This window comes from Cygnus olor, chromosome Z (genome assembly GCF_009769625.2).
Source record: "Cygnus olor isolate bCygOlo1 chromosome Z, bCygOlo1.pri.v2, whole genome shotgun sequence".
NCBI classification, from domain to species: domain Eukaryota; kingdom Metazoa; phylum Chordata; class Aves; order Anseriformes; family Anatidae; genus Cygnus; species Cygnus olor.
The window spans coordinates 64,439,101-64,465,214 of NC_049198.1; the positions used below are offsets into that span (position 1 = coordinate 64,439,101).

Here is a 26,114-nt window from a genome sequence, read left to right on the forward strand (position 1 = left end):
TAAAATATATTTTTAGTATTTTTTTATTTAGAAAAACTTAGAAATCAAACTTACAGAGCTTTATTAAGTGCAAGTTCTTCAAAGCAGTGAGCAGTTGGGCTTTTAGCTGCTGCTATGGTTAAAGAAGAAGGTGAGTGCTGATTCTGGGGGAGGTGATTGGAGGATTGGAATAGTTAGCTAAAACAGACCTTCAGCCTCCTTTGGTCCCTCAGAGACATCAATGAAGTGTTTTGTGCGTAACATTGCAGTCTCAAGGGAACTACTGCTGCTGTTTATATCATGCAAGTTCTGGCTGTGATTTTAGCTGAAAGCTGTAATGTGCTGGATTGTATTTTTTTCCTTTCCTTTTTGTCACTGGTGCTCATGATACTGTTTTCCTTCAGTACTGACCCTTGACTCTTTGTCTTAATTTTTTTCATAAAAGAAAAAGAAAAAAAGTAACATTTAATACTGTCTTATTACTGCTAAAATTGAAACTTAAAAATTAATGACTGTTGATTGAAACCATATTATTTTAGTTCTATCATCTGGTAACTATTTGCATCTTAAATCTTAAATTTGTCCAAGACATTCTGAGGTTTGCTTTTAAGTGTAAATTTACTGCGATGATTGAAGTATTCTAGGTAAATGCAGATGTTGCAGTCTAATAGTTAAATTTAATTTAACTCAGTCAATTAGACAGAACAAAGGAAAACTTTTATAGGACAATTGAAAAATGTGGGGAATCATTTCTCTTGTTACTGAATCAAGACCAAGTGGTGAATTGTGCAATCCACTACCAGACCCTGCCCAGGTTTTTAAAGCAGCAATGTGTCTGAAGTCTACTGTTTGGGGAAAAAAAAAAAAAAAAAAAAAAAGAAAAAAAAAAGATTTAATGACAACTTTTTTGCTATTTAAATAAGTTTTGTAAGTTTTGTAGATAGAAGAAGAGGTAACTCTGACTGATCAGTTGGTAATGATGGAAACACCAAACAAATAGATGATTATGAACTGAGCATTGCCAGTGAGATGAATCATGCTTGTGCTTCTTGAACTGGAAAACTGTGCTCCAAAGCCATGTCCCTGCCGAAACGGAAACTGAAAGCAATAATTCATCTGTCTTGGGGAATGCATCCATGTGTGTGCGTGCGTGGATGGTTGAGTTTTGAAGGACTTGGTGCTGAACTGGAGGTCAGCAATTCACTGCGTTTGTTCAAGCCGAAAACTCTGTTGACCTGAGCAACAGTTTGGGATGTTGGAACTCAGTTATTATAGCGGCTGCTATGCTATAGAAACTCTGTCAATAGTTTTACAGTTTAGTTTGTTTAGAGAAAGAACAAAGTCAAAGAAGGCTTGTATATTTGCATCTAACTGTTTTTCTTGTAAAAATTTGAAAAAATGCTTCATCCACAAATGTATGTGTTGTCTACATAGATTGTAAACTTTTCAGTCTTTTTTTCTTAAAAATTGCACAGCATTCTTGGGGTAAAACAAACATTTAGAAAAAGAACAACCAAAAGGAACTCCAGTGGAGCAGTATATTCTTCCAGCAGAGTAATATCTTTTTAAAATTCTTTTCTTGCTGTTGGTAACTCTGTTGATCACATTCTGTGCTTTAATCCCAAGCAGTATTTTGCCATATGGGTTGTAGCCCGAACTGTATAATTTGTGATAGGCAGAAACTGGGTTACAGCTTTACAACTACTATGTAGTTGGATCTAGCTAGAAATAGCAAAAATAGTTTGGACAGGATGGGACTTTGTCAGCTTATACAGGACATTGATTGACTGTAGATGATGTGCAGGTGGTTTGTGACAAAGTAGCAATCAGTAATCAGATTCCTATTGTAGGAAATCATCAATTCATCTACTGTATAGATTTGCAAAGTCAAAGAGGAAAAGGTGTAAGAAGGAGGAAAGGTGAGAGTGGTTACTGCTGAATAAGGTGAAAGGAGAGGTTTCTTATTGTAGCATTCAAAACTGTGTTACCTCTGAAGTCAAATCTGTTTTTGCTATTTAGAGCTCCTCTATTTCAGGGCTGTCATAAAAGAGAGTGTGCCTTTTGTCTGTATTTACATTAGAAATACCTTGAAAGCAGTATACTGGAAAAGAAAGTTTTTAAGATAAGTTGTGTGTGTTGGTTCATGCAGTACAATTAATCCTGTTTAAGAGAAACCTAGGCAGGAAGAGCCTATGGAGCATGTGTTGGTTTAGCATTCTTGTCCTAATATGTTTGACCTTGTACATTTCTAAGTATGCACAGCAAGAGATGAAAAAGCAGTGAAATTTGTTATGAAAATATTTCTGTGCCCATTTGCATTTCCAGCCAGGAAAAATTCTTCTGGATCACTGTGTCATGCCCCTGGGGAACACACAGCAGGGGCTGCACACTTAGTTCCTGGCAGAGGGAGATGGTTACCTTTGTTTGACGGGTCAAGGGAAAGCAGGGTGCCTAGCTCTAGCAACTGAGAAAGAGCAAGGCAGTTGGTCTGTATCCCAGATGGAAAAAGAGGGAACACGGCTGGAGAGCTCCAGAAGGAAGCAGCTTCCTCTTCCTTTTCTTCTTCTTCTTCCTTGCCCAGCCCCTGTGAGAAGTCTACTACATCTCTCTATCCCAATTCCTCCATATAAAACCTCGCTTCAGAGCTTAACAACATCCAGAAAAGAGAATGTCACAATTCAGCTTTAACAAAATGTGTGTTAAAAGGTGTATTCCAAGTTTAGTCATCTCTTGATCTTAAAGAACAAGGTTTTGTTGTTGTTGGTGGTGGTGGTGGTTTAAATTCTATTTTATGTGAAGCATTAGTGATCATCTGAAAGCACTCCCAAAATAAGGAGGGAAGATACCATATGTCACCACGAGCTTGCAGCAGAAATAACATTCTCAGTTTTGGGGGAATGTAAGGGTGTGTATGAGTAAGGGGAGTAATCCGTTCTGGTGTAAGGAAAGCCAAATCTGTTCTTGTGTGAGGAAAGCCAAGTTCTTTTACAAGAGAGTGTTCCTGGAAGTAACTGCAACGAAGGAAAGAGCTTCTGGGGAGCTCCTTAAGGATTAAGAAAGGAAGAGTACAAGCATTTCTTGCAGTCTGTACCAGCAAAGCATCAGTTTTCATTTTCACAAACGAATTTTGTTCTTTATAAAAACATTTTATTTAGCATTGCCATTTTGCACCTCAGTCTTTCTAGTCATAGGTTCCTGCTGCCCCTAATGACTCCATGCTCCTCCATGCAGATCCTGTGCAGGTGTTTTTTTCCTGTTCAGGGGGACTGGGTTACCCTTTAAGGACAAAGAGGAAAAAAGTCTGGTTATTTGCTGAGGGAAAAACAAACCAAACAAACATGACTTCTAGCTTCAAATTAAGGAGGAAAGTTGTGGTAGGCCTCAGCATTCAATGAGGTGGTTCAGTAAATTTCAACCTTTATTTTTCCATCTATTTTTGAAATATGTAAGAACATTCTCGATATTCAAAATTATGTTTTGTTGTTTGTTTTGTTTAAAATTTTTGATTGGCATGTTTGGAGAGTGCCATTTGTTTTGTGGCTGGATGTGTTTCTGAATCCAAAAGCAGTGAGAGTAGCTGACTGATAAGTGAACTAAATACAGGGCTTCCTTTCCTGAAGTTTTTGGGAGTGTGGGAAAGTTCTGGGCTATTTTTCCCACTGAGATACATCTATAACAGATATCTAGGAGAAGCTATTGCTAAGAACCCTGAAGTAATGAAGATGTCAGGTAGCAGAGCTCAGCGCCCTCTCGGCTTCCCGAAAAGATTTTATAGGTTAGTGCTTTCTTCAAATTTCCACCAGAAGAGGAGAAGTGCCTAAAGGAAGTCCCTTCACGTGGCTTTGTTACTGCAAGTCATTGATAGAGGTCTTCCAAAAAGCTGCTTCAGGAAACTTGCCCATGTTGTCATCTTTTGTATGTCACACTTGTCTTTTTTTTTTTTTTTTTTTTTGAGCCTGAATGTTTTAACACTTGTGTAGATGTGTTGTCTGTGCTATATTTGGATCTGAAAGCTCTTTTACTGAGCAATCACAGACCATTATGTAGGTGATCCTGTTGTACAGGATACCAGAAATTGTCAATGTGTATAGTCATAGATATTCTAAAATTGAGTTTTTCACAAGCAGAGTTTTAATATAGGTGCATGCATGTGCAAAGAATAGTCTCTTACGTAAATCTACTGTGGTAATGTTTACCACTGAAGAGTAAAACTCATGAAATTCTCTTCTGAATTGCTCACAGGCAAATTTGAATGAGAAGAAATACAGCATGCAATACGACCAAAAGCATCTCGTTTGGTTACTCTAAGAAAGCAAGAATTCAAACTAAAAGATTTTCTTCTTCTGAAAGATTAACGACAACCTCAAATTTCACAGGAAATCTGGATGTGGTATTTCCATTTCCTCACTTTAGAAGAGATACATTACCCAAAAGCCATAAAGTTTAACTGAGTCTTTATGTAAGGAGATGTGCTTTCATGAGGATGCAGTTGTTAAGTATATACAGTTCTTTGTACATGGAAGGCTTATAAATAGGTGAAGCAACATAACCCATGAGCTGGTGCTGATGGCGTGATCTGTACAGCAACTACAGTTTTCTCTGAAGTCCAGTGGCAACAGTTATCTAGTTGCTATTTACAATCCAGCAGACATCAAGGTCAGCATTTCCAGTAGTACAAATAAAAACTAGCCAGTGTCCTTTAGTTGTAACTGCTAACTGTGTAGTTCTGCTGCAAGCTGGAGAATCATTGCTCTGTGGTGTATCTGGGATGTTACTCATACATGTAGGCAAGGATTGATATCGGTTTGTCAGATTGGAGTCTACACCTTTATGGCAACCTGGATCTCTTCAAGTTTTTCTAGCGAGTTCAGCACAGTGCATGCATTCAGCCTTCAGTCTCGTTAGAAAGTAATTTGATTTTATGGTCTAATGTATTTTTTGCTTTTTTTCTCTTCTCTCTACTGGCAGGAATTTGGGACTTGGCTGTAGGTCAGCTCCTGGCAGCTGATCAGCTGAATGTCCACATTATTGAGGCCAACCCGAAGTTAGAGGAAACTCTCTCTGCAGCATTTGATATAAATCACATAAGCAGCAGAACTGCAGAGTAAGAAATAACAGCAGCAGCTTGCCAGCTATGCTGTATTCTTCCCTGTTGCTACACAGGAATTTCTGTTCTGTCAGGGAAACTATGGAGAATTCATCTGGGTTCAAAAACACCTGGCAGACTTGTAGAAAAACCATGACTCTGTGTGCCTACTCATCACTCAATCTTGCTGAATTCACGTAGGTGCATTCAACTAATGAACCGTTGCTTTTCTTGTGTTCCCCATCTCTAAGAAGGAAATTTGTGGGGTCGGGGGATAAAAGAGCAGGTAGTTTGGGAATAGGTCTTGAGTTGTCTGAGAAAGCAGTGGTCTTACAGTTAGAATTGAGCTTTCCTCAGTGAACTCCGGGGTGAGACTCCTGTTGTTCTGGTACTGGTAGATGTGGTTTCATCATGGGTATGATATCTACATTCTGTTTGTTGCACAGTGTTGTTATTTTCAACTCCACGAAATTAGCTGGAGTATTAATAATGATGTTTTCAGCATCAATCATTATGCTTCATTATGCATACATCAATGCTGTAAATATAACTTCTCTTCCCGTGTATCTCATTATTGTTGTTGGAACCTGAATGCAGCCAATCATTCCTAAAATAGCTGTAGGAACTGCAAGCAATATAGAAATGCCTTTGTCTTGGTGCTGTGTTGAAGGCTGCATAGCTGAGCCTGCCCTAGCACAGGACCTGGAAACAGACTGCTGCCACATCTGGGTGACAGTCGGGGTTGTCCTTTGCGAAACCCCTGCACGTGGTTTTGAAAAGGAAGAGAATATTTCCCGGAAAAAAAGAGAGTGGCTTTGCCTTGCTCCACCAATGACCCAGAGAACGGATTAGAGGCTTTTCCTATCCACGAGGAAGCTCATCTATCATGCCCCATTCAGGCAGTCATACTCTCTGGGCTCGTTCTCTCTTGCTACACTGATCCTTTTTCTCCACAGCTTTTACAGAGAAGTAAAGCACATAATAACAGAGCTATTGCTTTTGTAACATGTAGTACAGGCATCTGTCAATGCTGCTTTTGACTCCCTTTTCTATGCTGCTCTAATTCCCTCGTGCTGCGCTAAGAAGCAGGTGTGACTGAACGTGTAAGGATGCTTGTATTCTTCGGTGTGTGGGTGAATGTGTGTCAGGAGAAGAGAGCAGTGTATTTGTGTGGTGCAGGGCCTCATCTCTGTGTAACTGTAATCTCTTTTCACTTTTTCTGATCCACAATACCTCAATGTTAAGTTTGCCCTTGAAATCATATCAGATAATTTTGTGTTTCCCCTAAGTAACAGACTCCCAGTAATTAAAGTGATCTTGCACTGTTCTATTAATTAAAGGAATTGTGATTTTTATATGCAGAGGTTAATTGATGATATCTGCATATAGTATTTTCCCTTAAAATAAATTGAATTACAGTAATTAACCTTATGTCAAGGTTAACTGACAATATCATTTGTCTCAGCAGTATCCTGGAAATATGATTTTTTTTAATGTATCTGTTGGCTTCTTGCTTTGCCTTCTGTGTTTTTGTTTTTTTTTTTATAACCCTTTTGTGGTGCAGTGAAAATATGAGTGAAGAATGTGTCGTGTTGCCACACTGAGTTCATCCCTTTACCCAAGAAGCGTTCTTGGGGATAGGGTTCTTTCTAGTATTAACTTGTCCATAAAGCTGTTAGGATTATATGTAATGTAAAATTTGGGAATTGTTTGGGCGTGAATCTAGGCAGAACAAAGCTCAGAGACTGCCACTTGCAGCTAGCAATTACTAGCAAACTGCAGGAACTGGATTATTGCAAGCATCATGCTTATCTCAGAGGAAAAGCAAACTACATGGATTTTCTGTCTCAGAGTCAGATTTATTTTACTCTTTTAAAGTTTCCAAAAATGTCAGCAAAAAAAGTTGGGCAGTGAAGAGTTATCATGAAAGACAGATCTATGAAATTTCTCTAAAGTTTTAATAAAAACCCTTTCCTGTGATAAATGAGCCTTTTAAATTTGGCGTGAATGTCTGTGTGTATGGACACGTGGATGGATGGATGGATGGATGGATGGATGGATGGATGGATGGATGGGTGGATGGGTGGATGGATGGATTGGTGGATGGATGGACAGACAGATGTTCAAGGGTGAGAAATGTCAGATGGAGTGCTGATTAACAGTTTTCCCACTTAATTTGATTGTTTCCTTAGCACTCAGAGCTGGGTTTTTTGTTTGTTTCTTTGTTTATTTCCCATGCACTTGTGTTTATCCACCAGCACTTTTAAAATTTTCTTCAGGGATTACATTTTTTGTGGAAAATTCGTGTTTGCAGTAGTCTCTTTCATGCTCTTCTGAAAGGTGCAGAGAAACCTGAGAAAACTGATATCATAAAAAATTTGGGGGCTAAAGTTAAAAATACATACCGCAAAGTCTTTGCTTACTTGAGGTTCTTATCTGACAGGGACAAGCATAACTTATCAAGATGAATTTGCCTGATTTCCAACGGGACAAGCCTTACACTTTCTTTTGCCTGTAGGAGTCGGCTCGCCTGATGGCTCCATGTCTGCATTTCCTTGTGCTGAGCAGCCTTCCACAGCAGGCAATGCTGAGGTCTGCCGAAATCTTGCTGTTGCCATGACTAGGCTGCTGCCATGCAGGGCAGTGGTGGGCAGCCCAGAGGATGCACCCCAGTGCAGCGCTTTGGGGTAGCATGGCTTCGACTGCTGGACTAATTAACACGTAGATGTCCATGTCCATTCGTAGCATTTGCAGTAGAATTCATTTGTATTTTGAGGGAAGGGGAGTACCTTGGTATTGTATCAGACCACTTCATACCCAGGTCAGTTGGTTCCTTTTGGAAAATACTCTGTCAAAACTTGCTATTTCATTTAGCGTAAATGAAGCCATGTCAGTAGGTCAACTTTTGCAGAAATGTGTTTAGGGCTGCAACTGGCCAAATTGCACCAAAATTCATCAGTGTGATCTGATTACTTAACAGCTGATTTAAATGTGAGGATCTGCATTTCTCTGCTGTTTTATCACCTTACAAAAATGTCCATCACTTTTATTTCAAATAGATGGGACAGGTTTCCTGAAGAACATAGCTGGATTTCATGCATGAAGAGCTAACATCATGTTTCTCGCATTAAAAAAAAAAAAAAAAAAAAAAGAGAGAGAGAGACAGTTTTTTTGTGATTATGTTAAGCAGCAATTAGGTGCATTAAACAGAGCAGTATCTTCTGTGGGATCCTAACTTTGTCTTCAGAGTTAACCTGTGCCGTTGTGTATCAATCTGATCTGTTACACAGAGGTAAGAGGAGTGGTAATTAAGGCTTTCTTTCTGGTCAGAGGGTGAAGAAGGGCTGGAATCCAAATAAGTACGTACCAGCAGTGAAAGCAGGCAGATGCTAAGGAACTGAGGAAATCTGACCTGAAGATCTGGCTGAGCTGGAGAGATTGTTTTAGGATTACTGCCTGATCCAAATGTTACATTTACAGCAGACACGTGGCAGCTGAGACAATGTCTGCAGGGCTGTGTTCAAACTTTTAATCAGTGGCAATTGTCAATATTGCTGTGTAAATACAGCAGGCTCCATGTTTCACCTTTGTTATCTAAAAGGAAAGGAAAACAAAGGGAGGTCACGTTTCACTCCCATTATAGCTTTGGGTCACCTGCAGCAACATAATTTTTATTCCATCTATCAGATGAGAGAATGGAAGGTCAGCTGACTGGCACTGATATTTCCCAGGCAAAGTGAGGGCTGGGGAGAGTAATGATGTTGCTGGTTGTGTATCTGTTTTCTATTAAGCATGCTGAGATGAAACAGCAGAGTATATATTAGAGATGGCATTCTCTCCTGTCAAAAGGCAGTGATTGCTACATTTAGCTCTTAAATCAATTCAAAACCTTGACAGAGGTTTGCTGAAGTCCCACAAATAATCAATAGAGCTATTTTTATCTCTTAAATGTGAGGCTTTTAAAAATAATAAAGACATCTTTGTAATGACCAGCCAAGCTGTTCCAGGGTTAGGTCTGTTGCTGTATGTGGTTGGGGGTGGTGAGTGAAAGGGGTTATTTAGGCATTGCCTTTGTTCCATTCTGCAGGTTTATAACCCCAAAATAAAATTGCAAATGTTTCTGGCAGTCATCCTTCAGGCACAGATGGCTTTCCTCCCAGTTTTGGCAAGCCTGATTTCAGTATAGAATTGAGCAATTATTAGAAAGCGAAATATTGCATGATATAATACCACTACCACCACCATCAACATCATGACAAATGGTGTGTTCATTGTTTCTGTTGCTGTGTGAGTGAGCTAGTGCCACTGTGTTACCCCTTCCTCTAAAACGTGTACCTTTGCTATTCTTGGTGCTGCATAGACAGAGGGATGGAACAGAGCAGATGCTTTAGCGAGGAACTGTGGCCATTTTCTCATTTGCTTTGGCTCTATATTTCAATGCAAATATCACTGAACAGGTGGCTGATGAGGCCCCCGTGGACTGTTTACAGTAAAGGTTACAACCAAAATCGATAGGTCTAAGATGCTTCTAATTCCATCTGGGAGATGTTCATCTTCCATCTGACTGTTCCCTCTCTGAACAGCAGCATCCTATTAACGCAGCAGTCATCAAGGATGTCTCACCCAGGTCAGCAGAAGGTTTCTCCTATTTAGGCCTCCATTTGTTCTTTACGTTTTCTTTTCGTACTGTGCTGGATTGAGCAGTAATGTTGATCTTGACAAGACAGGTTGCCAGCATTAGGCATGCTGAGTTTTGCCTACTGACTTGACACCTGCTACTACCGTTCTGCAGGCTGAGGCTCATCAGTTCTGCCTGGGGGTTGTCCAAATCTTTTCAGCTTATCACTTACAGAGGCAGGAGGTAGTGATGTTACATATAGCTGACATTATTGTGCCTGATATATGGCCTTGTAAAGTTGCAAACAAAGGGACAGGAGAGCTGGTTAGTACTTATGTTTACATAGATCTGAACAAAATAAGGAGATACCCCTGAATCACTTGAAAAGCACTTTGCATTTTGCAGATTTGCAAATCTTATTTTAGCCATGCATTTCTGCAGATCTTAATGGAAAGCTCTGCATGGTCAGTGTATCTGTGTTTCATCAAACTAGTAATAAAGTTTGCATTGTTCTTTTAAATAAAGGTAGATGCTGTTGCTTACTACATGAGGCAAAATCACTCTCACTGGTGTCTTTCCCTTGGGCCTAATCGTCACATCTGGCATGCAGCCCACAGCAGCTGGGCAATGAGTAAGCAGTGCTGAATCCAATTAAAATGGTAGTAAAGCATATATAGCAGAGGGCACCCATGCATTCCTCTTACAGTGGGGGGGAACTCTCTACTACACAGAAAAGGTTAGACAGAATGTGCTTCGTGCACAAAAGTTAGGTTCAAAAGGGTTGTCAGAGAAGTGGGAGCCTTCCCTGGGCTCTACCTCCCTCCCCCTGCCAGCATTCAGGAGAGACTCCAAGCCACCATGTGATTTAAAGGAGTTGTGGTGATTGCCCACTGTGTTCATGCACCAGCCTCCTGGCATAAGGGCCAGATACCTGGAGTGCTAGACCGGTTTTTTGGCCACATGAAATGAACGGCCAGCTGTAGAGACAACAGGAGCAGGACAGGAGAGGAAAGATGAATGATGGCTGCACTGCCAGTCGCAAAAAGATGTTGGAGACTGGTAGTGTCAGTGGGCACAGAGCTGGCATGAAGTTTCTGTGGCCACCTGCATCGCCATTCACGTGGCTGAGCAGCAACCGTTAGAGAAATGACGAGAGAAAATGAGCTGGCCACCCTGGCTATTGTCTTGCCACGTGCCAATCCGGTTGTGATGTCTGGCACTCCATGCTGCGTCTTGCTGATAGCCACTTGTGTCTCCTGTCTTCTGAGCCCCCCAAGCACCTGCTGAGCTTCTGTTTGCTCACATCTGCCTGATCCCCTTGGCACCATTCAGCCTGGGCATCTTGCATGATCCCTTCTGCTACCAGAATCAGCCACGCAAGGTGCTTGAGGAGCAGTCAGCCCACCACCCAAACAGGTTCAGACAAAGGATGCTCTCCTGAACAGCTCCACTGTGCTGGCCTAGCTATCCTCATTTTCTGGAAACCGCAGCCTGCAGGTTGTATTCCTGTCTTCTTGTTGTTGGTGTTGATGTTGTTGTTGTGTTTTTACTAATTCCATTCACTGACTTCCAAAGAACTCTTGTCTTTCACTTTCTAGGAACTGTGAATTTAAAAGGGTAAATAGCAGTAACAACGTCTTCCACTCAGAGGTTTCCAAAGGCTTGGTTAGCCAAAGGAAGCAAAATATGCTTGCCAGCATCACATGGCAAATCTGCACCATAGCAGGGAATAGAATTCAGGTCAGACGGCTGGTTTCTGCACTCAGCCTTCAACATGGCAAGGCATGTGCACGCATGTGTGTAGATCAGTGTGTGCTTTTTACATGTGGGTAGGTAGGTCTTGCTATCTAAGTCTCTTCTGATGAGACACTGAAGTAGAACTTGGGTTTCTCATTCACTTGCATGCTTTTAAAGATCTTGTCACAGGAGAATCTCAAATGTTTTTGTTATTTCTGTTACACAACCCAGGTCAGTTTCTTGTCTCCTTTTTTTGTGGTCCTTTTGCATTTCCCAGGAAAAGAAATGTTGAATGTGATGGGAAGGGCTATTTGTTGGATATTTCTGGGGTTAGTTCATAGAAGCTGTTGCTTTTTCTGGTTATGTGTTTTTTCTTATGCAGTAGTTCAGATTCATAAATTTTTGGTTTCCTCGCTGTTTGGTTAAACACTATTCCTTTTTACTAGACTTCTAGGCTGTTTGAAGGAGAGTAAATTATCCCTACATGTTTGTAGAAATAAAAGATTTTGTTTAACACTGTCATGTTTTTTTTTATGGCCATTAGGTTTTCTGGTCTTGCTTCATGCATAACACAGACCATCGAATTTTATCTGGTAATTCTCACATTAAGCCTAATAATTTGTGGATTGAAGTGCAGCTGTTGTGCGTGAACACATCCCATCATAGTGTAAAGAAGGTCCGTAATAAATGAATATAACAGGATCTGTCCATTACTGATCAGACTTACTGTGTCATGGGAAAATGCTGACATGGTTACATGCCGTGATTCTTCTTGGACTTTTACAGGAATGCACAGTGAGGCCAAGGCAGCAAGATGGGAGGTTTTCTAACACAGAATAGTGTCTCTTCCAATCATTACTTATAGATGTGTCATTGCTGTTGCTGCTGAATTTGTTCTTGAGATCAAATCTGGCCATTCACTTTTAGAGATTACCATGAAGTTAGCACTTCCATGTAAGACTTTTCATATGGTGATATAACCTTGCTGGAGCTTACAGGCTTTAGATACAATAGCCCTGTTACTAAGGTGGTATTGCTGTAGCCATGTGATCATTTCCGTGGCCAGGCAGTTATTCTATATCCATTTCCACCCAGACTGTCGTTCAGTAGAGACTGAAAAGTTCAGGCAGCAGAAAGCAGAGCTCATCATGCTGGCTTCTGGTAGCCATAGGTTCTATAACTAGGCTCAGTCTTTTCTCTTTGATTTGGAAGCCATATAAGAATAAATATTACTTTCTTAGCTTCGGAAATTCCTTCATCCCAGCAGCATGATTTTTACTAAATTAATGCTGATGTGTCATGCATATATGTTGGGGGGAAAGTATATATATATGTATATATACATATATGTGTATATATATGTACTAGCATATGCATAAGGAGGCTTTGAGTAAATAAATATAATGGTAATAGCAACTGTATTGCACTAATATTCAAACATCCTATTCAACGCTGGTTCCACTTTGGGCTGCACTGTACAAGCAGAAAAACGTATTCCATCTACGAAGGTAAAGTTTTGGTTTCCATATACGTTAGGAAATTATATGGCCTATTTATACTTAATCACGCTATGACAAAAAGGAGGGAACACAGAGGGAACAAGAAAAAGTCATCTTATGTATACAGTGTTTGAAATCACAAACTTCAGAAAGAAGAATCAGAGCACCAAAGTATCTTGCATGAAGCTGTATTTGTGTTGGTCTTAGAAAAATGAAAAAAAGCAGATTAGTTGGCTTTTCTGAAGCTTGGGAGAAGTCTAATCAATGCCACCAGCTCAATTGCTACAAGGCATGCATTAGACACAAATTCCAGAATGTTCTAACATGCATGCAGTACTATATTCCAGGGGTCCGCCAGTAAAAGAGCAGCACAACTCACTCTTGTTGTGAACACTAGCATCCTTTATGGGAGCGTTAAGTATATTTTGAGCAGGGAGAACAAAGGCTCTGAGAACTCTCTCTGGCTGAGAAGCCAGTACGACTTAAAGCACATTTGATTGAACTACAGTGGTTTACATTGGCTGAAGGTCTCTCCACTGATGTTTGCAAAATGTTTATTTGGAGATGGCACCTGTACTCACCCAGCATTGCCACTTAGCTACTCTTGCTTCCTCAAACACTGCATTTAGAAGTATTTTTGATTAGGAAGTAGCTTCAGTACAGTTGCAAGTGAGAACATTTACATCACTCCCAGGAGCCCAACCAGTTGAGGATTTGCTGAAAAGGAAGTTTGTACTAAAAATAAGTGTGACCTTCTTGAATCAGCACTCTTCTGAAATTCCACTGAAAGAGTACAGACCTTTCCACCATTGTAAGAGCAGCAAAAGTAACATTATGTTTGAATAATTACCTCCTTGTAGAAATCTGCCTTTGGATGCAACTTGTGTCGTACTCGTTGTTACTTTATTGGCACAGGCAGTGGTACAGATTTCTAGTCCACTTGAAACACAGACAGATCAAATTAGACATTTTGCAGTTGCTTTCTATGAATTCAAACAAATACATTAGTATTAGAGCAACAGAGAAATATGCTTCTTTTTCTCTCTTCTCCCTCTTCTCCTCCTCAGAAACTACCTTTAGGAATGACAGAGAATTCCATATACTTCAAAGCCTACTAATCTAATCTTGGTTAAAAGGCAATATGACAGTTCATTTGTTGGCTAATTCTTTTCAGGTAAAGGAAAAAAGATGTGGTCCGATAACATATACATAAAATGACAGTGTAAGCATGCTGGATGTCGTTCATTTGCTGGCAGGTGTCTCTGGTATATATTTATGTTGAATGGTATTCATGCCTTAATGAGATGTCAGTGATGGTGCAGAATCACCCACAAGAAAAGTCTTGCAGGCTCTAAGGCAAAGAGGCAGCAATATGGCTGCAGTACCTTAATGCTTTCCTAGTAGAAAACACACGTTGCTGGATAGTGGATGTTGTGCTGATAGGGAGTAGCAGCAAGCTATTCTTCTGCTCCAGAGTCTCACTGTGAGCCAAGTGGTTTGAATTGTCAGCCTGCAGACTGATACTGTGGAGGAACAATGCTCAAGTGGAAGAAATGGATTGCTTCATAAGTTTCTCTCTGTTAAACCGTTGCTGCTCATGTGCATTTCAGAAAAGAGTTTTGCATTGGACTGTAGCAATTTCAAGAAGGAAAGAATTTAAGTCTCTGTACATTAGGATCAGATACTTTGTTTGGCCACTTTCTGGTGACAAAATTTTAAAAGTGGCAAAATTGCATTTCAAATTCTGAGAAGAGAAAGAAATGTATGCCTTTGATGTGTACCTTACCTCTAATTCAAACCTTTTGAGGGAAACTATTTCCAAGTATTGTATTTACTTCTGATGTTTATTTCTACTTTGGGCATCCCTAAGGCCCCCAAATGAGGTTTCACTGGGCATGGAAACAAATAGAAGGAAACAGTTCCTGCCCCTGAGAGCTAGCAATCAAGACAAAATGTAAGAGGTGATTAAAGAGACAAATGGAGGAAACAGTTGAAGAAAGTGTCTGCAGGCAGATGTAGCTGTGTCAGTAATCATACACAGCTATCAGCCTAACCAGTGCTAGATGGAAATGCTTCTCTTGGGGCTTGTATGTACTATCTTCCAGTATGCATTTTCACATAAGGTATAATAGACAGACAGTTTCTGTATTGTGCTGTATTTATTCTTGCTACTTTTATTCTTTGCCATCCGTCTGACACTTTGCTCAGTTAAGGTGTCAGTCATTGATTCACATTAAATTTTATTTTTTTTCCAATCTCAGCCTAACTCAGTCTCTCAGCTATTTTGTTAATAGAAAGAGAGAATCAGCCAAGTTTCCAATTTGTGTGTTTGAATAATAGTCCTACACAGAACATAATAAATCATTAGTCCTTATGGACTGTATTGCCCTACAACTGAGCTCTATTCCAATCCAGTTAGAGGAACGGAAATTTTACTTAAAAGCAAATATCTGATAAGGGAAATTAATTATTGTGACATTTTGAATTGGGTAAAAGATGGGGAATCAGCTGTGTCTGTGAAATTACAGATGAAAATGCAACACTCAAGACTTGTTAATGCGTTTTTTGGCTTAGAGAAGGAGACATAGGTATCTAATATTAAGTGGTGTTGCAGAAGGGCAAGTTAGCACTTTGTTTGCCAAATTAAGTTTCAAAGACTATGTAGGTTATGAAGTTTGACTTTCTGCCCATAAATCTTGAGTGACTGACAGGCTACTGTAAAATATCTTTGTTCAGAAAGAGTCTTTGGCAGACAGCATCAAAGGTTTGAAACTCTGGAAGGGATGAAAAGAAAACCCCACTTTTACACTGCAGATCAACGTCTGTGTGAAATTTGCCTGGGAATTATGAGCTATTTACTGTATTATGCACTGTTTTCTTTCACTGTATCTGAAGGCCCCTATGGTTCCTTTTATCTTCAAGATTTAGGGATATTTTTGTACATGAAATGTGAATGAGTGAATGCATCAGTGGAACTCAGGGAAAAAATGCTGGTTTTAGACAGTTCTGTTCTCCCTGATTTTATCACAAGTTGGAGTATTGGTTTTATGGCACCTAAATTTATGGGTACATATTTTTATGGCAAAGCCCAATGACATGCTCTGCATGCTCCATCAAGCTCTCTCTGTGTTTCTTCACTTGATTCACTACTCTGCAGGGTATGAATCAGTCCTGTAGCATAACCCTTAATCTCTTAACCAGAATAATGTAGTGTAATTCTTACTTATTTATCATGTATGTCATCATCTAATTATGTAAAGAAAAAAACACATGCAAACTCAATATTTCCTGTAAAACTTGTCAGCTATTGATCAGTGCAGGACACAAAGTTTCTCCGTTGCTTGTAAACAGATCAGGCAGAAAACTCTAATTCACAGGTACTTAAGCATGTCTTCCACCTCAACATGGCACTGCTGGGGCACGGGCTAGAAGGGAAATGCATGGTGGGGCAGTTTCTACTTAGAAACTCAGCACACCTCCTCAGTTACAGGTAGAAGCTTGAAGAGAAGGAAAGCTCCCTCTGTGTTGTGCCCCTCGCTACAAGGATATTGAGTTGCTTGAGCATGTTTAGAGAAGAGCAACAAAGCTGGTGAAGGGACTAGAAGTCAAGGGTAGTTTAGTCTGGAGAAGAAGTGGCTGAGTGGAGACCTCATCACTCTCCACAAGTACACAAAAAGGAGGCTGCAGCAAGGAGGGTGTTGGTTTGTTTTCTCAGGTGACAGGGGATAGGACATGAAGAAATGGTATCAAGTTGCAGTAGTGGTGGTTTAGGTTGAACATTAAGACAATTTCTTCTCAGAGAGGGTGATCAAGCATTGGAATGGGCTGCTCAGAGAAGCTGTAGAGTCACCACTGGAGGTATGCAAGAGACATGCAGACAGGTCACTAAGAGACATGGTTTAGTGACAAGACTTGGTAGGCCAGGTTGATGCACTTGATGACCTTGAAGGTCTTTTCTAACCCAGATGATTCTATGATTCTGTCCTTTTCATTTGTGCTTTTTATGTTTCCGTGTGCAATGGTTGAAACTGAATGACTTATGCCTTTGTTTGTCTTCCACAGGGTGAAGTGAAGAAGTAAAGTCTCCCAGCTGAACTACTATGAGGTCAGAAGCCTTGCTGCTATATTTCACACTGCTACACTTTGCTGGGGCTGGTTTCCCAGAAGATTCTGAGCCGATCAGTATTTCGCATGGCAACTGTAAGTATAAGAGGCCAGAGGTCTTCATTTGCTTAGCAGTGATCACTGGACTTCAAGTCAACAGTATTTTGCAATTTGCAAGTGCAATAAATAAAGTTGTTTTTCCTGATTTCTCCCAGATCAACCAATTCACATTCTCAGATACTAAGAACAAGACTTTCTTACATTGATTAGTGACTGCTGGGTGGTGAGCTGCTTGATCCCCCAAAACCACAACCTTTCTCCTCCCCAAACAGACCTTTCAGTAGTATAATCAAACAAAATACCATGTTTTATCCAGCAGAAAATGAAGGAAACTTTCTTTTTTTTTTTTTTTTTTCTCCATGATCAAGCAATTCCTCACCTGACTTGTGAAACTGTAGTTCTGGATAGCCCTTGATACATCTCAGGGTATCAAGCACAGCACGCTGAAACAGCTGAGTTCTAAAATCATAATTGGTTGAGCTAATACAAATATACAGTCTTACTTCTTTAAGCTCTGATGGATTCTAGGTTAGCATTTGGCCTTTTTGGCTGGAAATGTAGATTTAAAAAAAAAAAAAAAAGGGCAAGACAACGAATCTTTTGTAACAGAATATCTCTTCTTTCTTACCAGCAGTAATTGGCAGACTAAAAAATCTAGGGTAACACAGACAGCTGCAAGTCAGTACTGAGATTTACTGGCTAAACAGGTGGAGAGCTTTCTCTGCATTTCACTATGCAAGTCAGGCTTAACATAAGTGATTCTTTCACATTTACCACAGCTCAATTATGATTACCCTAAACAAAAGTCTTCTGAAGTCCCAAAGGTTGAGATATTTAATAAGAAGTACTTAGTACGTGACTCTGTAATAGCATGCTAAGGAATAGCAGGTCAGCAATGAATAGGCTTATGTTTAAGTCTACTTTGGACCAGGCATTTGATTTTGCATTAAATCTCCTAATTGTCCTTGCTTACTGTGCCTTGCGGGGGCCTGGACACCCTGAAGCCTGTTTGTCTTGAGGAACACAAAACTGAAAGACAGGCTCCTGGTGTGTAGTTGATGTGCTCCAACTGCTAGTAGGTATCTGGGTTACAGGAACATGGCAGAACTGCTCTGAAGCAAATCTCACTGAACCCTGTCTGGTGTGACCATTGGGTCTTCAGCACCAACTTTGTCCCAGTCCAAAAGGGCGATGCTGATTTTTCACATGAAACATGGGGTGACTTCTCTCCAGCATACCATGAAATGCATGTGAACATACAAGCCCCAGCTCCTGCTAGATCAGTGAGCTACAGAGGAAACAGTACTGAATAAAGAAGAGTTTGAAAGTTGGAACGTGGCATTTTGTATGTAGGTCTTGGTCAGAAGCATTAAGCTTCTGAACATATAACTTGGTTGGAATCTGATAATTTGTTTCTCCAAGAGTCCTCAGTGTCTGGGGACAGATAAGTTTCTCTTTCTATCATTTTGTCATCAGGCTTTCTGACACATGGCACTCTCAAGTGCTTTGCAAAAGATATACTGGCAAAGTCAGTACTTTGACCAAACTTGACAGGGAGAATACCTTTGGAGGACAATAGCTAAAAACGCTAAAGTGTAACTGAGTTTCTGAAGAAACAAACTCCATCAAATATCTCCAGGTTTCTGAGAAAACATATTGATGGGGAAAAGGCTCAGGCATGGCTCGATGTTAGTCAAATCTGTGTAATGACTCAGCACTAGCACAGGTTGCCCAGAGAGTCTCCCTTCTCAGAGATGTTCAAAAGCCACCTGGACATGGGCTTGGGCAACCAGTACTGGTGGTCCTGTTTGAGCGGAGGCGGGGGGAGGTGGATTGGACCAGATGGCCTCCAGAGGTCCCTGCCAACATCAACCATCCTGTGATTCTGTGAATATACTCAGACAGCAGTTCTGCCTTACGGTGATGTTCATCAGAATTTTATCCTCTTGTCTTCTAGTTGTCTTTTCATTTATTTAACTGTCTCGCTAGTCTGTGCATCTCGACATCATGATCATGTACATCATGACATCATGATCTTTGGGGGTTGGTTTATTCTCCCATATGCCTGGTGACAGGACTAGGGGGAATGGGCTCAAGTTGCACCAGGGGAGGTTTAGGTTGGATATTAGGAAGAACTTCTTTACTGAAAGGGTTGTTAGGCATTGGAATAGGCTGCCCAGGGAAGTGGTTGAGTCGCCATCCCTGGAGGTCTTTAAAAGACGTTTAGATGTAGTCCTTAGTGATATGGTTTAGTGGAGGTTTTGTTAGTGTTAGGACAGAGGCTGGACTAGATGATCTTGGAGGTCTCTTCCAACCTAGACGATTCTGTGATTCTGTGATTCTGTATTCGTGCAATCTAACAGCAAGGTGGATCTTGGTCAAAAGGGTTCACAGTTGTTATAGAGTGAATAAATGCTCTTGCTGATTGGTAGAGAGAGGGAAAAAGCTGGCTTGTTGATAGCATAAACTCAACAGAGGGCTTCCAGTCAGTATTGTTGTCCAGTTGCCAGAAGAACTGCAGTATCCAACTGGTTGCCAAAATAATATGCAGTGACTTTCATTTTAAAAAGTTCAAGTAGTGGTTACCCACAGTTTCTCAGAAATCCCCACAGCTGCTCTACAATAGCAGTCCAATCCTGTAGGAAAGCCATGCAGCTGGCAGTTTGAGCCACACAGAGCCAAGTCTTTTTCTTTAACCACTACCAGTTCAGTCATTGTGTTGATTGATGGGCCACTGTAAAACAGCTTTGTCCTGCTAGATACATTTTGGCAGCCAGGAGCCAGCATTTAAACTCTGCAAGCAGTGAAAGAAAAACTGTGAGAAGTGCCATGTACCTGTGTGCCAAGAGCTCTAGAGCAGCTTTACATTCTAAAGAAATTCACAGTTTTTGTCTTCTAAAAAAGTAATGACTTTCTTCACTACAACTGCAAAGACTAACCATGAAGAACTGTACAGCTCTTTGTGCCAATACCTTCCTGCCGCAGGCCATGCTGCTGGGGGAAAAGAGAAACCACAGATTTCAGCCACAGCCAGGCACCAGGTTGCTCTGTGTTAGCATGGTTTCAGTTTGTGATTCTCTTACATCTTGTGCTTCTTCTCCAGAACCCTGTTTTTCTTGCTTTCCCGCAGATACAAGACAGTATCCAGTGTTTGTGGGTCACAAGCCGGGACGGAACACCACGCAGAGGCACCGGCTGGACATCCAGCTGGTCATGGTCATGAACAGAACCCTCTACGTTGCTGCTAGGTCAGTAGCCCTCTCCTTCACCACTCCTTCCTTGCTGCTTGCAGAGCAGAAGGGAGAAGAGGAGAGATATTCTGAGTTCTCTGCTGGGCATGTTATTTTTAGGACTTTCTCACACTCAGAGAGGGGTTTGCAGCCTGTTAGTAAGACATATTGGACACCTTGTTAGTCAGTCAACTAAGGCTTAGTTTTGCAAGGTACCAAGCCATTCCTTTCAGGACTACTACCTCCGCCTCCCTTTGAGTCAGGGAAAAGGGAATTTGCCGTATAATTGTTCAGTGCCGTGGATAGAGGTCTGTCCTCATCGTGTAATTTTGCTTTTGCACAAAATTAATTACATATTTTAGAGAGTGATTCTGCTAGTGCATAAAAGCATGTTTGGATAAGAGTTGTTAAACTTTAATGTTGCTGGTTTAGGCATATTTTTAAAATCATAAAACAAACAAACAAACAAACAAAAAGTGAGGTGGAAACATGTTTGCTACTATTCTTTTGATGTACTCAGAAAGGTTAATTGAATTTGGAGTTTGGATTTTTTTTTTTTTTTGGAGAGCTATACTGTGTTGATACAAACACATGCCCCTTTATAAAAATTGCATATAGAGCCACCCATTTAGTCAGTGTAGCTCAGCATAGCCCTATCAGCCTTGCTGGCGCTACACTGATTTATACAGCTGCCAACCTGGCACAGATCCAGCATTAACACTTCCTCTCCCTGCCTGCTGTTAGCAAAGGAGGCTGGCGATTTCATAGCGGGAATTACCTGACGGAAACAAGACGAATGCAGGAAGGGCCCTGATTAGCAAGGGTGGGTAGTTCATCTCAAGAGCTCTTGGATCCAGATCCTATTTGGGAAACCTGCCCCTCTAGTAGTAGCTTATTTCCTGACATTTTTCTGGTCCTTCTCCTCCACCTGAGAAATGTGCAACCTTCTGTGTGCCACAGAGAGCCAGGCTGTTGCTGCAGATGGGAGCATGAGAGGAGGTCGGTGGGATGGCAAGAAGGTGAAGGAACAGCTGCTGAACAGGCAGTCCCTCACCACCAACCCTGTCCTCAAAGCCCTTGGTAGCCTCCAGGAGCTTCTTTTCAAATGGTCACTTCCCATCTTCTGCGTGGTCAGATGTGTCCTGTGGTCTCCCTGTTGACCTCCACTCAGCACTAAGTAATCTGTTGCTTTATACCAGCAGAGTCATTGGGTGCTGTTTTTACATAGCTCTTTCTTTGGCTGCTTGAAAACTGCACTTGTAACTGCTCACCTGCCCAGGCATTGCAATCTTATAGGCTAAACACAGCTTCTCACTTACTTGAGTTTGTATTTCATCCATGTGGCAGGCTTTTGGTCTCTCGCTCATGCCAAGCCGTGTTGGTTTCCCTGCAGCCTCCACTGCCATAGCTTTTACTCCCAAAAGCAACATCAAGAGCCAGAGTCTTAAAGCCAAGTTGTTGTGGAGTTTGAGGTTTTCCAGCAGAGAACATCATTTTTTTCTGAACACTGCCAGATTGTTTTTTGCTTTTTTCAATACTGCTTTTTTTTCCTGACCTTCCCGAGGGGTCATTGCACTGCTCCCTTCTCCCGGGGGTGCAGATCACACGTCTCTGATGCCCCGGCTCCCAGCCTGCACTCACATCAGGCCTAGTGCTCGGTGTGGCAGGGCCTGCTCTCAGGATGTGCAGAGAGACCTGCACCTGCCGCTCATTTTCTCCTTGCCCCAAGTCCTCAACATAGCGTGTAGACCAAATACTAAGAGTGGCTGTAGGTCACAAGAATCCCTTCCACAAGGGATTCACGTTCACCTTGCAGATCTGTTTGCGGGGCAGTCTGCTGCCAGGCGCTCAGGCCTGGTGCATCTTCCCCCTTGTGCAGGAGCTGCAGTGGCACTGTCTGCAGTGCACCACGAGTGGGCAGCCCCAAGAAAAGGCCACCCTGCACTTTGTTCCAGCCCAGGGCTTAGTATTTCTGCTGCCTTCAGTGTGATAACGAGCAGGGCAGGGGAGCGGGCTGAAGCCACTTGGAAGGTGGCAGCAGGATTTCCTCCTTTTCATAGCTGAGTTCCCTTTGCTTTCCTTATTTGTTCTCCTTTAAACTAGGAAATTATTTGCAGGGAGAAGGTGGTAAATCTGCTTTTGTGGATTTTGATCTGTTGTGCTCATAGTTTGTTCCCAGACTGAAAGATTGACGCAATTAGAGTCACAGTGCCCAGGTTTCCCAAGCCCAAGCTGGGAAAACCCAGCTAAATATTCTGGGACATGAAACTACTGTGTGCACAAGTTATATAAAGAATGCAAATATTTGGGGTGAATATGTGTACTGGTGTGTGCATATGCATTCTTACTTTTCTGTAGCTATACACTTGTATAAAATATTTTACTATAATAGAAGTGCTTCTATACTCCTTGAGCCTATCGACCTGCAAAGAAAGCATAAAGCCTTAGTCTGTTTTGTATTTACACAAGCAGAAAAAATCTTCTTACACTTTTTTTCCTCTGGTAACTCAGACACTCTTTGACATATTCTTTTCCCCTTCCACATGTTACTGAATAAAACCCCTACTGGGCTGAGAAACCTGTATGATATAAGTTAAAATTCAAAGGTCATTTTTAAGTAATAAACTTCAGGGAATTAGTCATCTTTTGGTAATTAGTGTGAATGAAAGTTTACAATACTGCTTTTGTTTCAGAGGCAGTAATACATCTAGAGACTGAAGTAAATGTGTACACAATTGAAGGTGTTTCTTGAGTTTTGTAGCAAGATTCATTGAAAACTGTAGCTAACATAAATCCCTTAGCCATCATATCTTGTGTTGCTTTCATGCTTTCAGTATGGCAATGCTAAATTTACATTTGTACCATTAGCAGAAAAGCAATCAAAACAAATGATTAAACGTTGACAGTTTTGTTTTGGTGTTGCCGGTCTTGGGTTTTACTTTGTTTATTTGCTTGTTTTAGAAAATCCAGTGTTTACTCTGCAGATAGTCTCCTCCAGGAGGAGAGGACGAACTCAGGTTTCAGAACTGCTGGAACTTTATTACTGAGTGACTGGCACAGAACGTAATTTCTGTCTGTCCATCATATCTTTTGTCATAGAATGTGTGTGATTTCTGTATTGATTACTGTCAAATGTAGTTCTGTGTCACTTTGGAAAGGTTTTCATATTATCGGGCAGAGATAAATTAGCATAAGTCAACCAAAGCCCATGAAACCATGTTGCTTTGCATTTAGGGTGTCTGAGGTACAGTGTTCAAGGAGCAGCTGTTTTCTTTTTTCTCATGGGAAGGGTACCATCTCGCTGTCTCTCTCACACTCGCACACACACATACACACCCTTTTCTAAGTTTGCCATGCCTCCTCCTCCCACTGTCTTCTGTGGTGGCTGCTTTTGTCCACATTATCTGTCACCCTTCGTGTGTGCGTACAAAACAGTTTATTGAGCCTATGAAGCACTGGGATGGCTCCCTCTTCACTTGCCGTTACACATTTCCAGACGCTGCACCGAGTGGCCAAGGGTCATGCACAGCCGGTGGCATGATTTAAATTCCCTTCCTCCACAAGATTATGCCATGGCAACAAAACTCGGTTCTCCTGACTGGAGGTGGGAAAAACGGAAGCTCTAGGATTAAGTCAATTTGTGTTAGAATAACTTAATTAGCAGCGAGCTGTACACATACCACAGCTAGTAGATAGTAGGAGTTGGGCAGCAGTGGGAAAAGGAGGGCAAGGACAATCCGGTATTGTCTGTGGCTGGAGAACCTTCCCCATGATCTGACAGCTATCTCCCTCTCTACTGTCATTGTCAGCAACTTTGTTTCAAATGCAGAATGAGAAAGTGATATGTAATTTGCCTGATACTAACCCTCTTTTAGATGATCCCATAACTCAGAGTCTGAATTTTCTTTGAAGCATTTCTTAAACCAGAAAGAGAGCCCTCTGAAAGATGTTTTACTGAGGGCAGAACTAAGCAACCCAAGCCTCTTTCTGAATAACATCACTGTACTTTTAATTGTCTTGTTTGTAAAGAAAAAATCTTAACTGCTGTAAACTAAGACTGATAATTAAAATCAAGAGCTGTGCTGGAAGAACATTTTTAGAGATCCAGCAGCACCTAATTTGCAATTCAAGAGACTTTGTTCCCACTTTTATGTAGTAGGAGTAACAGCAACAAAGAGCAATGTACATAAAAAGGGAATCGTGCAGTAGTCTATAAAACTGATACAACACTAACTGGTAATCTGAGCCCAGCACCAACCCTGACCACTGCTCTGCCAGTAAAGGCAGGCCAATAATAAACTGAAGCATTAAACCAATCTTGAGAGAAAATGACAGTTCTGGTTTTACAGAGTCTGGAGGAGAAAAAAAAAAAAATCCTCAGTTTGGTGTCTTAAAAAGTAAATAGCCTCAAGTGCTGTAGCAGACAGTAGGTTTTAAAAAGCCAATTCCATGTAACAATGCTGCCTCTTTTCTCTGTGTGAGAGAAGTGTTGCTAATTCTTGTTTTGATAATGTTTTGTGTTTGCTTTATTTGAGAGAGAGCACTGTTTCCCCCAAACTCAATAAAGTGAAGCTAGTCTTAACAGCAGAAATTTCTAAAATGGAAGCAGTCTGTAGTCTATATCTTACTTTCAGCAGACGCCTGTGTAGACCCCTCTAATGCCCTGGATCATTCTCCAGTTGCACAGCTTCCCACATTTTGAAAAAAAAGTTAGTGTTATTTCAAGGAGAAATGAGATACTCAATATTTTTTCTCTTCATTCCCAATTTTGATGTGGCTGCTACTACAATGTTGTAACATTTATTTTTTTTTTCAGATTTTAGGTTCAGAAATGTCCTTGTTCTCAGTTTGTGCAGAAAAGAATATTTAAAAATGCCTCTTTACCTGAGTAGCTGAGTCTATTTAACTCTTCCCAAAGAGAGATTGGCAGCTAATTGTAGAGAGAGTCAGGCTCTCAGGAAAACAGAAAAGCAAATGCAAGCTTAGAAATGTGAACTTTTTGCAGAGGAATATTTTACAGTTTAGTTTGGCCATCAGTGTGTGAAGAGAAGAATGATTCCTGGGAAGAGTTTCATGGCTGTCAGCCTTTTGCCTACCATATTGTCAATCAAATAATCACAGCTGAGGTTAGACACATAATTAGAAAGAAGGAAAGAAGGAAAGAAAAAAGCATTAACCTCTTTTTAACCCTGAATGGCTAAATATGACACAGTGACTGCTAGCCCAGGATGCTGGCAAAAGCTGTCACAGACTATTGCAGCTGATTTCAGATACATAAAAGCATCTGCATGCTAGACCATGGCATCTGCTCTAAGTCCTATGGAGTAGAAAATATATAGGGCTCATCTCCTTTGCAAAATCTTATTTGTTGAAACAATCCCTTTTAAGAAATAATATTGCTTTGAAATTTTGTAGAATTTTCCTTTTTTTTTCCTTCCTTTTTTCATAATGGAAAGGAAGATAGTTTATATATGGAAGTGCTTTTCTGGGAGGAGCATGCAATGCTGTTGGTAATGTTTCCTGGTGAGACCTGGGATCATTTTTTGGTATGGATTATGGATTACCTCATGATAGATAATTCTCCTCATAATTAATGGTTTGACTACCTCATTTGACTTTGGATTCATTTGCCTTTGTTTACAGGGACCATATTTATACTGTTGATATGGACACATCACATACAGAAGAAATTTATTTTAGCAAAGTAAGTAGCTTTTATCATCTTCCAGGAACCAAGGACACTAGAACAAGCTTCAAATAAATAGGAAGATAACATTGTTTCAAACAACTTGCCAGCGCTG

At 40.8% G+C, this 26,114-nt stretch overlaps 1 protein-coding gene across 4 annotated transcripts in view; it reads left to right on the top strand.

The window, feature by feature from the left end:
• The window catches only part of SEMA6A (semaphorin 6A), a 118,722-nt gene that overhangs the window by 34,332 nt on the left and 58,276 nt on the right, over positions 1–26,114 (top strand). For all 4 annotated transcript variants that reach the window (XM_040541369.1, XM_040541371.1, XM_040541370.1 and 1 more), the window contains exons 2-4: positions 16,982–17,119; positions 20,214–20,331; positions 25,957–26,017. In XM_040541369.1, coding sequence (XP_040397303.1) covers positions 17,020–17,119; positions 20,214–20,331; positions 25,957–26,017 — 279 coding nt within the window. In that variant the 5' untranslated portion in view covers positions 16,982–17,019. The remainder of the gene's footprint in view (positions 1–16,981; positions 17,120–20,213; positions 20,332–25,956; positions 26,018–26,114) is intronic.